This window comes from Labrus mixtus, chromosome 4 (genome assembly GCF_963584025.1).
Source record: "Labrus mixtus chromosome 4, fLabMix1.1, whole genome shotgun sequence".
NCBI classification, from domain to species: Eukaryota; Metazoa; Chordata; class Actinopteri; order Labriformes; family Labridae; genus Labrus; species Labrus mixtus.
Window position 1 is genome coordinate 24551128 of NC_083615.1, and position 17570 is coordinate 24568697.

At 41.7% G+C, this 17570-nt stretch overlaps 1 protein-coding gene across 1 annotated transcript in view; it reads right to left on the reverse strand.

Moving 5' to 3' along the window:
• Positions 1–5442: 5442 nt before the first annotated feature.
• Positions 5443–17570, reverse strand: part of trim44 (tripartite motif containing 44) — a 49183-nt gene continuing 37055 nt past the window's right edge. The window contains exon 6 of the mRNA XM_061036576.1: positions 5443–6961. Within this exon, the coding sequence (XP_060892559.1) occupies positions 6877–6961 (85 nt within the window). The 3' untranslated portion in view covers positions 5443–6876. The remainder of the gene's footprint in view (positions 6962–17570) is intronic.

A 17570-nucleotide genomic window follows, 5' to 3' on the forward strand; every position in this document is an offset into this window, starting at 1 on the left:
ATAGGGAATTTCTTTCTGCAATGAAACGGCTCCATTGTTGTCAGCCTTGTTGCTGATTTACTTTCATTCTTATTTCTAAGTTCATTCTGTTGGTCACAGACATTGAAATTTACGAGACGGTTTTCCTCAGTCATTATATTTGTCCTTGTCCTCATACGTTTTATTCATCATTTCACATCTGAGCTCTGTGAAAGAAAGCATAATGCATCAATGAATGCTTCAAGGAATCAACTTTTGTTATGTAATTCAATGTATCGAGGTTGAATCAGTCATGATGTTTTGGGGGGGGGGGGGGGGTTGCAAAATGAAAAATATTGTTACTTCTTTCAGTAATATCAAAGCTTCATTAACTATCCTGAGATGACAATGTACTTAGGCACAGTACGGATTGCCTAATGTGAGAACACCCTAAGTGAGTGAGTTGAACAAATAGCAATCCCTGACTCAGATATAAGAACTTCTGTAAGAAGTGCCAGACTTTTCTCTGAATAAATCATATAGTTTTAAGTTTGTTGACCCATTATACTGGATTCCTTCGTTTGTTTTTTCTTAGGATCAGTTTCCTTGGTAGACTCTCCAGTCTTATCCAGACCAGCTTGATGAATTGGTGCCACTGACACAAAGCTCCTCACTGAAGAAAAGCTATTTGTACAACAGCAGGCGTTAAAGTCCGCCACTCCCATGCATGCGAGGCTACAAATTATGCTAAGTGATGGCATTTGAGCTCCCTGCATTAGAGTGAAGGGAAACAAATAAAGTGAATGGATAACACAGTTCCCTGCTGTACTCCAAAGGTCATCACTCAGTACAGTACAGCGGATTTTCTGAATTGCTCACCCATTATAAAGCGATCAGGCCTCTCAGGTCACAAGTTGGAGGTCTTTAGCTGCACCCAGAATGAGATTCAGGTCCAGTCAGTTTGTTCAGTTACAGTAAGGCCTGCTGGTAGAAAGAATAAATCACATTATGTGATGAATTCTTATTTATATCAGATGACGATATCATCGACATTCTTTCAAGATGCTATCGTGAAGCATGCATATAAAGTATAACTTACAGGTTTTTTTTTCTGTTCTACATGGTACATGTGTTTTAAGCCATGACTCTCCTGTTGCTTTAGAATTCCAAATAGAGGAAGTGCTGTTCTTTTCTCACTACATAATCACCATCAACCACATTTTCCTGGCTCCTCTCTTTGTCCTCAGACATAGTGCCAGCATGTTAGCCTTGCTGTCTCTCCTCCTTCAGGCCTTTGCTATTCCTTATACAGCTTCAGTACCTAATGAGGGGGAAAAACAATATATTTAAAAAAAAAAAGATTATTTGGCATTTTCACATCATAATATAAACAATAAAGCAATTTGAGGTGAGGAAACCGAGTTATAGTGGTCCTGCTTTCTGCTATAATAAGCTGCCTGCTGACACAACAGGGTCCAAATTCAAAAGGAAGCTCAAAGTGTCTTTTTCACCAAGGATTATGATCAACTGAATGTGTATGTGCTTGTGTGGTTGCACCTCCCCCATGTTTGTTACATTTTTTGGGGGGGGGTTGTACTGATAGCAGACATTGATGTACTGTACATTGCATGAATGCTTCATTGATTCAGTTTCTGCATTTTATTCATGTTTATATTGATATCTTTATTTTGAACATATTATTGTGTCCTAGCCTGGTCTTCAACTGCTTCCCAATAAAGTTGTCTTTGCCATCATAATAAGTGTTTCCATTAAACCAGATGAGAACAACACCAACCTGAGGAAGCCACAGGCGAAACACGCTGCTCGCTCACAATTAAAATAAACAGTAGAGTTTTATTCAGTGTGCCACAGATTATGATTTAAGTTTAATAGAAGACTCCGTCCTTGATAAAACTGCTAAGGCTATCCATCTCATCAAACACGGAAGCATGTATCTAATCTCGTAGCCTTGGGGCAGACCTAGAGGCCAAACTGCTGCAACTCCCCTCCCCTCATGCCGGGCCAGAGCAATTACTTTTGCCGCTTCAAACACAGACCTGTGTCAGCCACGCAATTAACAAGCTCCGGAGGAGCCTGGGCAACCAGAAAGGGACAGACTGTGTACACAGCATGAATGATGAGAGGCATGGGGAGCGATGAGGAGCGAGGAAGAGATGGAGTGGGATAACGCGAGCAAGCATGGTTGCCATGTTTTTGTGAACTTTGAGTGTGGGCAGGTGTCAAACTTTGCAAAAACATGATGACTTTCATCTGGAGGGTTGTAATGCAACCGATCATTTTTCAGAAGTCACACATATGCAGACATATTTGTGTCAGCCAAGAAGTCTTTTGGATATTACTTTGTAGGCATTTTTTTCACTTATACATTGCTTTGGAGATTTTGGCTGTGAGTGCTATATTTTTTACATCCCACTTCTCCATGTTGTGCAGATGACTCATCACAGCTGTGACAGAGAAAGTGTTGTATAATGTGTTACAGCTCCCAGAAGGAACTGCAGTAGGTGTCATCTGGGCAAAATGTTATTCACAGGCACGTTCAATTATCAGCTAGAGGAAGCACCTGGGCACCTTTGATCCCCATCTCTATTTCCTTACATCTGACCAGTTTTATTTCTCACCATGGAAAACTAAATCCTGAGTCTAAACCCAGGTATGAGCCTCCTACTTCACAGTGTCCTCTACCTTTCCTGCTCCTTCCTTCCTGCTACCTTACTTTCCCTCTCTGAGTAGGATGCTCAAAGTGAAAAAAATAAAAAAAAAGATTGCAGAGGTTAGAAACAGGAGCCCTCAGGTGCCTTTGCTGACTTGGGGATGTAAGAGTGATGGAAGCTGTCGAGAGAAGAGAGATGGATTCCCCGGCCGTCTTGTCTCCACCCATTCATTGTTCATGAGCTGGGGCTGCCAGACAGCTGTCTGTAGCTGCCATCTCTGACAGATGCCTGCTGTCAGTCAGTCTGTGACGGTCCACAATCTGTATCACCTTCTCGCCTGCTGGATCTCATATGAGCCAAGAAATCGACAACTTGGAAGAGATTGATTTGTTCCCTGTTAGCGTTTTCTCAGAGGTGCTTTAACCCTTTGTTGTGAACATTCATAGAATGGAAACCAGCTGACGTGTTATTTTGAATTGTGGACACAAAGCATGGTGCACTTTTAACAGTGTTACAATGAAGAATTCAAACGGTATGGTTTCGGCGACATAAAGGATGCACAGCCTAAGGGCACGTTGTTGTTTATAATCTTAAGAGGCATGGAGCTCATTGAAACCTTTAGCCCCATTGGGATGAAGAGAAGTAAGTCATCTTAATAAGGGATTTCACAGCAAAGCATTTAAAGTGTTTTTACATTTTTATTTGAAAAAAAAAAGGAAATGCATGATTAATTCAGCACACTGTCATTAACAATTTTGTGTAAAACATTCTTCTGTTTCGTTCTTGACAAATATAATCGTTTTTTATTGAGGTTGTAGCATGACGAATTGCTGAAAAGTTAAAGGAGGGTAATTATCTATGCAACACCTTGTAAGATGCCACTTCCTTGCAACAAGAGGCAATACTTTTTTTTCATATGTACATCTAAGGTTGTTTGTTTTCCTTGCAAATGCGCTAAAATGGCTTGCTTTACAACTGCAAGTCAATATCAAAATGCATTGAAAACCCTCAGAAACTCACCACAAAGCATAGAGAAATGTTAGTCTCAAAGATAAAAACATCTTACACCCTTGTAATAGTCACTTCCTCTTTCCCCAGAAACAGGTTTTGGTTTTCTTAAACCAAAACCTTGCAATGCAAAATGTAAAAATCTGGGTTAGCATTCCTCAGCTGCTGCATGTTCACATGTTTTTTTTTAGTGATTGGCGTGTGTGTAAAGAGGCAGAGGGGAAAGATGAATAAGACATTTACAGCATTTACAGTGAGGCAAGCAATACATTCTCTTGAATGGTACAGGAGGTGCAGGTGTCTTGGAATAAACTGATGTTTTTCACAGGCTAATGCAAACATCCTCACAAATACCTACACACGCACACACACACACACACACACACACACACATCTCAGGACAATATGTGGTCTCTTATTGAAGACATTTCCTTCCTGCTTATGCTCATAAACAGAATCATTAAATGTTAGTGGTATGGAGGGTGGCGGAGCTGCTCCACATAGACTCAAACCGTCTCCTAAATGATGGCAGAGAGAAATCGGCTCTATTAAAGACGGCAATCAAAGCCGCATCAACACTAGCAAGCGTGTCACGTAGCTAATTCAATCTCACAAGCCATGAAGCAATTAATTCACGTCAATACAAATACGCAAATAGTCCCTTTTTTTTCTTGCTTTGTTTGCTGGAAGCGAAGGTCTTGCGGCGGTGTTGGTGCTTATTTTAGCGCCTTTGTGTCTGTGTGAACACGCTCAGTGGAGTGAACCTGGAGGAGCAGGTGTAATTGGGTGTGGAAGAAAAAGGAACCTTGTGGTCTCCCTGGCTAAATTAGATGAGACAATTCTTTTCCTCTCCATTTCCTCCCCAGACAACAGGCACATTGTCCCCCTCACTGGTTTGTTATTATTTCTTTGATCAGGCTGGACTCCGAGACAGATGAAGGAATAATGATTATTCTATAAAAGCGGCCTCCCTGCGACGCCACAGAAAGCTGCATCTTGCTTAACTTCCTCCTAGCCAAATCTATTAAGCCAACGGCAAACGAAAACACATGCAAAGAGACAAAAACAGCCTCTGAAAGCGTCTGAGTGCTCTGCTTCTTGGTCGGTCAGCAGTGGCTTAGTGGATGCTGAGGATCAATTGCCTCATGCGGTAAATCATTAAGCCCCATTATTTCTGCAAAGGGAAACTCGCAAGGGGAAGCAAACCCACCACACACACGTGTTACCACCCAGAAGGCAGCGGCGGCTAAATGAGTTTCTCCGAGTCGATATCTCAATGTGGAGAGATGCTGAGGAAGCGTTCTGGGCTTGATGAAGTGGCTTTGGTAGGCAGCAGGTGTGAAGCCAATGTGGGCTGAGCGGTGTGATCCTGAGGAGGCAAGACAGGGTAAAGTGAGATGGAGAAAAAATGAGCAGTGGAGAAGGGAAAGCTTTGGGACTGAGGCTTTGATTTGATGAAAGCAGGTTCTGGCTTGTCTGGGTCTGTAGGAGCGAAACCAGTCTCCATTTGAATGTGTCTGTGAAAGCAGCAGAGACCCTAAAGAGCTCCGCCGCTCCCCTTTGTTCCCCAAACCTCCAAGTCCCAGTCCTATCTGGGATGAGTTTGCTGCTTTGAATTCTGATGAGGGAGAACTCCAAATCCTCCTCTTCCGGATTTTCCTCTTCACATCAATCCATCTCCTCTCCTGTCTCCATCCATCCTCACGTGCTGGTAGGGTTATCGTGCTATTGCGTCTTGAATGACTGATGGTTTTTATGCGCTTGTGTTTTCAAAAGATAAAACAACGTAGGAAATGCTCTCAAGTTTAAAATCAAAATGTCATCTTCGACATCAAATCTAAGATAGAGGCTTTTTTATTTATAGATTTAAGACAAAAATAGACAAATAAAAAAAAAAAAAAAGAGAAAAACATCAGACAGCCACACTCTCGTCTTTTGTTTCTCGAGAATAAAGAATGAGCTGTTGGAGTTGTTTCAATAGGCTGTTGACACACCAACATTTCCCTTGGGCGTGTATACAACTCTCGGTGCATCTTAGTGCAGTGCTGCAGCAGTGAAGTCATGTCGTCGTCAAACATGTCCCACATATTATGGGTGACACTGCTTTCAGATCTGAATTTAAGGCAACAGAATCAATCACATTAAAGACAAACTGCTGATACAGGCAGGATGTGTGGCGGTGAATGAAAGTTATGGCTGAGTGGGTTAAGGTAAAAAGCACGCACACACACTTAACACACACTGGACTGTAATCCGTCATACGCTGCAGATTGGCCAGGAGTAATGAGCCTTTACATTACAGTACGTAGAAAGCTGATACTGTGGGAGTGCTATTTTGCACAGTCAAATTACAGTTCGATTTCTCGCCGTACAAAGATTCAACAGCGTTCGTGGAATCAATAGGTGTCAAAATGTCCCCCCGCTTCTGATAATAGATCTGACAAGCACACCAGGAAGTGTGATCAAATCTACGAGCAGGTCGGGCAGTTGAAAGAAGGGGCCAAGGCAACGTGATGCTGGAAAGTAGAAAAGACAACTTCATAGAAGAAAAGCAAGAAAAAAAAAAAGTACATTTCTTTGTTTTTTTTTCTTTACCATAAAAATATAACTCAGGAAATCTCTGTAATATATTCTCCTGACAGCGTAAGGCATTGTGGCGTCTGACAAATGTTCCCTTTCTATGCGTGAGACGGTCCAAAATGTTTGTCAAAACGAAGGAAAAAAAACTCAAATGATATGGCGAGTAAATGAAGTGTGAAGCGCAACGTGTCACAGAAATTCCCTGGTTCTGACATCTGTTGGGTTTAACAGACGCTCCGCTCGCCTCTGAGTCAGCCAGGCTCACCAGAAAGCCAAGGATGTGACTGGCTGTGGAAATAGAGTCTGATGGTAATTGATTGCACAAAACTTACTTACTTCAATTAAAGAAAGTCAGTAGCCAGCGAGGAATTAAAAAAAAAAAAGTTGGAGAGCAGAAAAAGAGCGGGGGGAGGGCTATCCATATATGTCACAGCAGCCTTTCTTTCTTCAAGGTCAATTCACTGCCAGCAGGCACCGAGAGGGGAGGAGGGAAAGGGGAGAGAAAGAAGGGGGGTGGGGTGGTGGTGGTGGTGGTGGTGGTAAAAGGCAGACGGCTGACAAGAGAGAGGACCAGCCTGACAGCTCGGCAGGGCTGACGGCTGGCTAAAGCAGACATTGAAGGACAGGTGGATGGAGTTAAGAGTCGGTTGTGCTTGGATCAGGGGGCGTGGTCCATGGAAGGTCCTGAATCGTTGTCTTCAAAGTCCCGGGGATTCCTGGGCTCTGCTCTTGGCTCTGGCAGTCTGCGACAAAAAACCCCCCCAAAAAACAGAAAAGAGACAAATCAGCTCAATGTTTCTCTGTTTAAGAAACACCTGCATGCAGTTATTCAATCACAGCCCCTCCACCTTGCAAACACTTATGATGGAAATATAATAAACTTTGTGAAATGTAATCAGCTTCAATCAAGCTGCCCCTTAAGTGGAAATCATCCATTCTGTCGGTTTTATATTAGCAGCTCTGTGCTGACAGAGACAAAGTGATAGCTAAATCGCAAGGACCTGTAGCAATCCGAGCCAGGCTGATAGATTCAATTTCACTGGAGACATTCTGAACTAATCATAAGCTCTAATTGGACGCTGTCGCGAGGGTGATCGAGCAGTGCTCCTCCCTGAGCGGCAAGACTCTTCCACAAACTTGTCACATTCCGCCCTCCATTCTTGTTTTTTTTTTCCTCTTACATCTACAGCATATCTATTTTCAGTCGACTTTATGTCAGCATGTTTGTCAACACACACACACACACACACACACAGTTTTCTGGATGGGGATGCTGTTTAATTCAATGAGATTCGATGCACTTGAGAGCTGTGCCATCTAATTTCACCGCTCAAATGTTTCTTTTTAAACAATCGCTTCCTGCAACCTTTGGCAGAGAGCTTGCATTTAGATTTGTGAATTAGAATCAGAGCAAGAATCAAAAAGAGGTTTTTATTCCGCTCATATATCAGAGGTCATACTGATATTTTTTTTTTTTTTAGCATAACTGGATTAACAGTGAGTTTGGATGCTGTTAGAGCTGAAATGGCTGCACTTTTTCAGTCTTAACTGATAAAAGTGAAATTTTTACCTCAAGGGCAGCACTAATATCATAAAAAAAACAGATGTTGAGAATGAACCTGCAAGGGTATCAGTTTGTTCACTTTGTAAAGCAGCTTCCTCAGTATGTAACATCAGCAGACATTCTTTGTTCTCTGCTTTGTCACACTTATAGGGAGAGTGGTTCGTGAAAACTAATAACGCAACAGGTTATTTGTATAGCAGGCAATACACTTCATCCCACAAATGTTTTACACAACACAGTGAGCTAAATGAAGGACTTATCTGAGAGAGAAACATGGTGAGCATTAATGAAAACACAGAAACAAGCACAAGACGATGACACAGTTTGAAATGAAGCAAAGACAGTTGGGTTGTTTGTGTCTGGAGTTAGAGAAGGAAAAAAAAAAAAAGTCTCTTTGGGATGTTCAAACATAAACCAACTGTAAACCTTTTTAGAAGGTTTAAAGTTGGTTGAAGATGAGAAGATGAGAAGACGAGAAGATGAGAAGACGAGAAGATGAGAAGATGAGAAGATGAGAAGTTTATTAAGTAGTCATGAAACATCCTCAAATGTATGCCTTTTAATGACCTACAAAATCCAATTCTACTTGTTGATTCCAAAAAAGTGCATTTTAGATTTGTCGATTAATGATCAGCGATTAGGCATCTTGTGGTGGAACGAACTTCCAAACTCCATTCCATCTGCAGTCTCTTTGCACCTTTAAGAAAAAGCTAAAGACCCAGCCCACCTACGACCTTAATGATGATGATGATGATGACGATGGTTTTGATGTTATTGATGATGATGATGATGACGACGGTAATGACGATGGTTTTGATTGATAACGGCGATTTTTAAGATGGTTTCTATACTGATTAGAAGAACTACAGTCAATGTTGTGCTTTGCCTGCAATGCCTGTCAGCACCTGTGTGTCCAATCAGACTTGAAGCTGATCGTTTACACTTACTGACATTGTTTCTCTTTTCTAGATCCTTGCTTGTGTTGTTCTTACTCTCTGATGTACGTCGCTTTGGATAAAAGCATCTACTAAGTGAATTGTAGAATCACTACTAATCATCACCATTATCTGTTTTTGATTTTTCTATTACAAACAAACAAAATGTAATGTAAGCAATGGTCTGAAAATGTGAGACTAATTCCTATCATTGACGGAGACAAAGGAGTGTTTGTTTTTGTAATAGATACTATCTGAATGTGTTAAGACACAGGTTAGGGTCTCCACAGAGAAGATGTGTCTTTGATGCAGTTTGATATTTATGGGTGAAAGACGTCTTACTGTAGTTTTTCCTACGAATGAATCTATCAGGCAAGGCTTAAACTTACTATTCTATGTTTATAAAAAAATCAAAACAGTGCTGCCTGGACAGAATAATAAAAAAATACAGAAACTGAGAGCACAAGGCTGCTTATAGTTTGGTAACACATGGTGCAGTATCTGAGCTGTGTATCGTGTAATACTCTGTGGTCTCTATTTCCACACACATCTTCCATCTCTGATTTTCCCCCTCACTTGTTTCAGCGGTGTTCCATCTCCACCGCCCCCGTGTTCCTGCCCATAAAGCATTCAGAACAATCTTTGAGAAAATATCCACACATTGGTTATTAGGTAGAGACGTCTTTTGGCGCTCTGTTCCCAGAGCATTCCTGTCTGACATACTTCTGTTGGCAGAAAACAAAGAGCTGCTTCCTTTTCCCTTCCTCGCACGTCCTCCAGGAGCACATCATCACAACCCAACGCACATCATCAGTGCGCCGAATCAACGAGCAGACACAAACGTGTGTGTACAAACGTGAACGCCTGCTAGCGGGGAGTTGGCAGAGTTGTGTAACACTTTGAAGAGCTGCTGGCCCTTTAAGACAACATGTATTAAATCCAAAATACTTAGTGGTCAAGTCATAAGCAACACGTCCAGGTTTTTACTATAGCAGCTGCATTACACACACACACACACAGACAGACACACACAGACAGACACACACACACAACATAGACACACAGACACACAGACACAGACACACACACACACACACACACACACACACACACACACACACACACACACACACACACACACACACCTTGGCATCAAATGCTAACTCACTGGCTGCCAAAAGAATTGATGATGTTGGACTGTGTTTGTTTACACACACACACACACACACACACACACACACACACACACACACACACACACACACACACACACACACACACACACACACACACACACACACACACACACACACACACACACACACACACACACACACACACACACACACACACACAGTTGTGTTATTACACAAACTCTCCAAAGAATCCATCAAAACATTTATTATTTAAGAACACTGTTCCCATTCAAATTCTACACAAACGTACCACTTGTGCTTTCTCTCCCACACCAGTTGTGCTCAGTATTCAAAGATCCAAAGATCTACAGCATCACACAGGCCGTTCACTCTTTCTTGTCGGCACAGCGCACGAAAATCTGCGTCACGGTAAGCCCGCTGCGCTCACACAGCTCCCTACAGTCTGAGCTGGTATTTGGGGTGCAACGCTTTGCAGACTTATTTGTGTAAGGCAAATTTTCATCTTGCTTCTCCAGTCAACCAAAACAGTCACCCTGCTCTTTGGAATAAAAAAAGAGAGAAAGTAATTACAAATATATTTATATGGCACAAAGCGTAGCCCCCACTATGGTGGCAAATGAACTATTTATATTCAAACGGCCTTTGCTAAGCCTTAGGACACATGGATGTAATAACTTATTTATTCCGCCTGCAGGAAAAAGGCCATTACTTGAGAAAGAGAGAGAGAATGGTGGCCAATGGGAAAACAAGAGAGGAGCTTCAGCATGCGACAAAATGTCAGTGGGTGGGTGATAAATTTGCTACAAGTTTAAGTCCCAGCTTTGTTCTCTGTTTTCTGTCTGCTCATCTTCTTTGGCCTGGGTAAAAGATCACTTTGCTGTGTGTGTGTGTGTGTGTGTGTGATCTGACGACTCGCTTCTTTCCTACCGTCCATAACTTATTCATAAGCTTTAATGCAGCCGATGTATTATTGATCAGGGCCGATCATTGCCTCCTCCCCTTGGTGTGACCATGGCCTGTGGGGGGGGGGGGGGGGGGGGCGCGGCGGCGGCGTGAGGGCCTGCTACAGAGCTCGCTGTCTGGCTGGGCTCCTTGGTGATGGATGGACAGCAGCCTGGGTGTGTTAAAACTTGGAACAGCTTATGTGTGTGTGTGTGCGGGAGAGAAGAGATAAGAGTTTCGATGGGGCTGATAGACTGGAGCAAAGCAAATCTAACTAATGTCTCCTCTCTGAGTGAAACAGAAAAAGTTTCTCCAATAGCTCTAAAATGAACCCATCACTCATGAGAGAAAACCTCAGGCTGCCCGCAAGGAAAAAAAAACGGGGAGAGAGCATGCGTGACTTCGCCCTAGACTTTGACTCTCTCGTTCTATTCCTGTTCTTAGCCTCGACCCTGTGGAGCTCTCTGGGAGCTAGACGAGGGAGGGAGGGGTCTTTGCCCTGATTAAGTTTGAATTCCCTGCTCTCGGCGGAGAAGCTGCAGGACTCCTAAGTCATCATCCGGAAATTCAGCCATCATGGTGCGGCAGCCCTGCCAGCCTCGTTTCGGTATGAATAATCATGCTGCAGCAGCTTGGATATGCTGAATGAGTCGGAGGTGTGTAAAAAGAAGAAATTGAGCGAGGAAAAGGGGGAGGGGCCGAGGAGCAGACTTGACGTTTCTGATAGAGGAGAGGGGTGAATTAAGCAAAGAGGTTGAGTGAGAATATGGCTGTGTACATTTAGCTGGAGGCAAACATCATCCTCAGGAGGAAAATAACTATTACAATTTGCATTTCCAAACAGCGGTGATGCCATCTCCTCCATCACATCAGACGGTGGGAGCCATTGCTCAAGCCCCAGAGGCCTAGAGGTTTGGTCTAATGAGAGAGGATCCTTAATGGTTATTGATAGAGCCCATGAGGACAGACTCTTACCCTTACTCTCCAGTGAAGCGGCGCACTCTGCATCTACTTAATGAAGTAAATCTTGTCGCTTCTGCGGGATGATTTAACACTACAAACAGCTCAGAGACAAGCGATGACTGTGATATGAAATGATAGATCAAATAAAGGAGTGCAAAGGGAGCAAAGAAAGGAGTGTAGGGCGTTAATGACACAAAGAAGGAGAGGGAGATGTAAGAACAGAAAGGGTTTGAGTTGTAGATCGTGATGTAATGTACAAAAAAATAACAAGGAAAGATGTACTGATTTACCTTCTTGTGCTCATGCTCTGCCGGATAAATTGGCCATTGTCCTGAAAAAGTTTACATCCTTCTTCATCTCTCCCTATCTTGTCTGCCAGCTTCCCCTCCCTCCCCTATGAATTATGTTCTCTCCTTACATCTGACAGCCTTCTATAGCGGTGCGTAATGTTAGAAATAGCCCCTACACACACCTTTCATTAACAAGCCTCCCCCTGCGATCTTCCCAACACTTGGCACCGCGATAATCCTGCTGGCTAGAATCTGAGATATGGATGTATCCTAATGAGGAGAAATGTGAAGGGGGAAGTGAGGAGTGACACAGAGAGGTGGAGGGAGGTTTTGAAGGAGGAAAAGACAGTTTATATGTGCTTTAGAGAGGAAAAGATCAAAGAAGAAAGAGAGGAGAGACAGAGTGTGGGCAGGATGTGGCAGCATCTGGGTGATGGGAGCTTGTTGCTGATGATTAGACACCAGAAAGTAGAAGTGACGTGAGCCGTGACTAATGCATTTTTTTTGAGGGGTTTCTATTAAAGTTCTGTTGTCAAAAGTTACTCATGTCATTATCAGATGGGGGTGCTGCTTGTTTTTGTTCTCATTTAAAGGGCTCAGCCAAGATCACAACTGTCAATAATCTGTCCTATGGGGACAATAGGAGACAATAAAGCGCTGTCACCGGCACCTTCTAAGGTGTAAATTAAACTGTGTAAAAGAATCCATCAATTTAAAAAACAATTTCCTTTCTTTCCTACTGAATATATTTGCAAAAAATGCAAAACAACAGAGCAGCTGATTGGCAAGAAATCAGAGAAACTGAGTGAGTAATGAGACCTGGATTAAAAAAAAAAAAACATTAAAGTTTAGTTAATTATTCTCAGATCAGACTAACAAGATAATTCATTAATTCAGCAAATCATACAAAGAACATGGTCAACATTTTAATAAACTGACTATTTTTGGGACAGTGGACAGAGTCAGAAATCAGGGACAGAGAGAGAGAGTGGGGAATGACTCGCGGGAAAGGTGCAATATGTCAGATTTGAACCTGGGTTGCCCGCTTGGAGGACTGTAGCCTCAGTACATGGGGCACGTGCGCCAACCACTAGGATCACCTATCAAATTATTTTGTAGGGCTTGAAAGTGGAAAGACTAACAGCTTTGATGCACTCTATGAGGAGAGTTATGAAACTATGTTATACAGATTTGTTTGTTGCAGAAAAGAATATTTAAAACTCTATTAGGGAGACATGCCTGTTTAGAGATTCAAAAGTGATAGATTGTAGATTAAAATGCCTTTGAGGAGTTTTTAAGTGGCTATGAAACAAGTTAATATTGATGCCTCTTTAAAAGTGAACGAGACCATCAGCATACATTTTTACGCCTGTATTTTGACCACCAGATGTCAGACGAGACGCTTGACGCTGAAACAGCAAAGATTCACAGTGACTGATTCTTTAGCTGTTTAAAGATGAGATTGTTTGTTGGAAAACCCCACGTTCACACGTACAGGAGGAATGAAGATGTACTGCATTGTCCACAGGGGGGCGCCAAAATCTACACAAACCAAAAGTTCCTGAGAGGAGCTTTAATTCACCTGAATAAAGGCTCAACAGGGTAAAGACAGATGATACATGTTCTTCTCACCATTAATACCCCCCATAAGAATAAGCCAATAACAATCTGGACATCTATATGTGCTGCCAGATTTCAGATCAATAATGTCACTGAAGTTTTCATTTATTAAGTTAAAGCTGATGGAGACAGGGAGCTTTGCTGTCGTTTGGATACATTCAGAATAATTACTTGTCGTTATTGCAGTGTTTGAAAAATGTATATTTGGAACTTTTATCAGGGTTTTCTTTTATTATTTCTGACAGATAAATGTTTATACATTGCATCATTGCTTAATTTATTGGCATACTTAGCTAACAAAGTACTTGTCTGTCATACTGGCATCTCGTCTTACAGTGTGCCTTGAATCTCTGTACGTGTAAATCAATATGAATGTATCTTGCATCACTCGAAACACAGCTGCTAAAAAGAAACAAAGCCCAGAGTCTCCGCTCGTTCTCCATGCTGGCTATTCTTAGAAATGACTGTTTTAAAATTTTGATTACTTTCAATGCATGACTGAGTCTGCCCCCTTGGTACATCACAAACCTTCAGACTACATTTACTACGAGTTTCACAGAGTAGACTGAGATCTTTAGATGAGACGGGTCTGTTTTTTATAAAGTAAACTGATGAATAAATGTAAAAACATGATCTGCAGCACTCAAAGCTGAAGAGGTCATAGGTTAAAAAAGTGTTTCACAACATTTCTTGAATACCCTTCCTGATGATTTTTTTGTATTTATCATGTGGGTAGATGCTCTTTGACTCTTTTTATTTTTTGACCTCTTTTAGGTGTGATAAAATACACCATGTGTTCAGTCCACGGTCGACTTCCGATAAGTTTTTATCCTGTCATTTCAGAAATAGAAAATCTCTGTTTTTACAGCAGCTAGCGTGCAGAGAAGCCTCCATTGAGGTTCATTGTTGAGAGGCTGCTGTGTTGGCGCAGGTGTTACTGTTTCTGCAGGTGTTGGTGGTGGGCTGCAGGAAGGATGGCTCACAGCTTGGATTTTATTCTACAATTCACTTAGCAGAATTTTATGACTCGCTTTATCATTTTTAAAAACACTGACACATTGGATCTAATGATCACAGGAGTAAACAAAAAAAAAAAGCACCTTTCATTTGGCTTGTGTGATACGATGTGAGAATTGTTGCGGACCATCTGTGGCTTTGAACTATTATTAACTTCCACTGTTATAATGATAACTCTCTACCACAGCTGTCATTTCTATTGCTTCTATTGTTAGTCATATTTATGCTGTTATCATTGTTATTGTGACATGTTTGTATTATCTGCTGTAATTGTCGTCTGGTTTCTGCCGTCCTGTGCTTGCTCATTGGTAGATTAATGTTGTTTCTAAATAAATAATAAAGCAAAGACAATGATCTTGTGATTTAGACATAATGACCCATGCATTGGTCACATGTATTAAACGCTTGAAGTGAAGACAATGCACATTTTTTTATTGAATGTTTTAAATTAGTTTGGAGTCTGCTTGCTTAGATTTTTGTTTCAACTCGATGCTGTCTATGCCAGGTCTCTTGGAGATTAAGTATTGTACACAAATACAAACTCTGCAAAGTAGACGTTCAAGGATTCATGATGTTAGTGATCTGCCCTTAAACAAAAAAACAACACCGCACTGTTCTTCCTCTGTGAGATGAAAGAATTATCCACTGGGGTTTCAAAAGCTCCCTGGGCATTTTTTATGATAAATTCATCACATTTCTTTATAGCCTACATCTGTGCAGCAACTCCTGTTGAGCCACAGTCACAGCAGTATTGGCTTTGTTTACATAGTGATTTATTGGACTGGGGCGATTCTTTTTCTCCAGGAAATATAACTGTCTACACTGCTCTATATCCTGACTTAGCACAGCCAAATGTTATAATTTAATGTATAAAATGACAGCCAGATCAAGATGAGAAAAGTGGTCTCTTTTATCGTATTAAATATGAAGTACGCACACGAGTCTTTTTGTTATTACATCTCACTTTGGTATGAAACTTGTAAAATCTGCACAAATGTACAATTTATGCCCCGCACTGAAATGAAATTAATTATTGACTCGTTCTTAATGCCTGAAAATCAGTGAGAGAAATAGAAACATACTGCCTAACCATAACCCTAAGACAGAGGGTTGTTTCTCTCTTGTTTCTCCCAACATTCTTACTATTCTAAAGCCCCTGGTTTCTTCCGATTGTTCATTTAGATTTTCCTCCTCCTGAAAAATAGTGCAACACTCATTTTGGTTCCTATTCTGATCCAAAGACTTAATCAGTGGAGGAGGTAAAGAGACAACAGGCAATGCATCATCAGTGCGGAGGACAGAGAGCTAGGGGCTCTTTAATATGACCCTTGGGTTTGCGCCGTAGCTTATTCATCAGCACAAAAAAAAAAAAAATAGGAGAGGCGAGGATAAATCCATCTTATCATGCAGCAGATGCATTGCTTCAAGTAGACCCCCGTTCAAACTCATGTTCATGCATGCCATAATTTAAAAATGTACATCACAAAGTGTGTTGGGTACCGCTCCGACCCGCGATTGCGTGCAGGCGACTCCATACATGATGCATTTATTACACCGGGGGATGCCTTCTCCTGCGAATACACAACAAACAGCGAGGCAGAAAGGTCAGTGAAGCGGGATAAGACGCTCAGCCGATGGGAATAATCACACAGGTTTTTGTCTGTTGCCGCAGCAGGTGTGTAGGGTGCTGTGTGAACACCGTTATCCTTCCGTGAACTAATTTCTCGCTCACTTTGACACAGGTACCCACTGTTAATCATACAGAGGAATTAATGCAGAGCCGTTCAGATAAGAGCATTAAACTACGGTGAAGACTCTATCTTACGCCGGCTCATTTAGTGATTTTACATTTTCTGCAGCCACGGGGGCAATCAAGGGATTAATTGAGGAGAACAGCAGCGACCCCACCCACGTAGCCCACAAAAAAACAGAGCCGCTCATTAGCATGGGTGGTGAATTAAAACGGACCTGAACAAGGAGCTGAGCATCCCTATTGTCACTTGCTGTGGACAGATGACGACTGTGTGTGGGGGAAAAAGAAAACCATAATGCTTCCTCTATAGCTACCTCTCCAATGAGATGCAATCTGACGATCAACAATTATCCTGAATAGCACGCTCCTGTGTAGGAACAGGACTGTGCCGTCCAATTTTGCAGGGGCCATTATACTCTTGGTCACAAATTAAATAGCAATGAATGATGTTAAAAAGATCCCTTAGAGGAGAGCGAGGAGGATATAATGGAATCACCTTAATGGTCCCCAACAGTATCACTAAAGAGAGAGAGAGAGAGGGAGAGAGGACAGACGTGTTGGATGTAGTCTGCTAACAAGCCGTTTGATCTTCAGGAGGTTATACTGTGTCATTGTATGCCATTACTCGTTTGACAAAGTTATAAATACACAGCTATTTAAAGCAGCAAAAACTAAAGCCATTAAGAGACCTAAGGGACATTTGTGAAACAGGATAAATGGCTCACTGTGGTCTGTTATCCATTTTCTGCTGTGGTGATTTAAAAGTGCATAAAGCTGTTAGTTGTTTTTGCAGTGGGGGATTACGTGATGACTGATGACCTGAGCTGCCACAGTTCACAGATTTATGCAAATATAAGAGCTTTTTGTATCGTAAAGTTTTGACCAAATGTTGTTTCCAATGGGTGTTTGCATAGTTTTAACGCAATGGTATAGGCTTAACTGAAATGAACCTAAACTGTTAACAGAATATCTTTAATTATATCTCCTGAGGAGCTGCCATGCTTTTACAGTATCACCCAAAATGCCATAGCTAAAAATAAAATCTAAAATATATGAGAATAGAGCATTAATTAAATATTCAGGGATGTTCCAACTTTATGGGATATGTCAA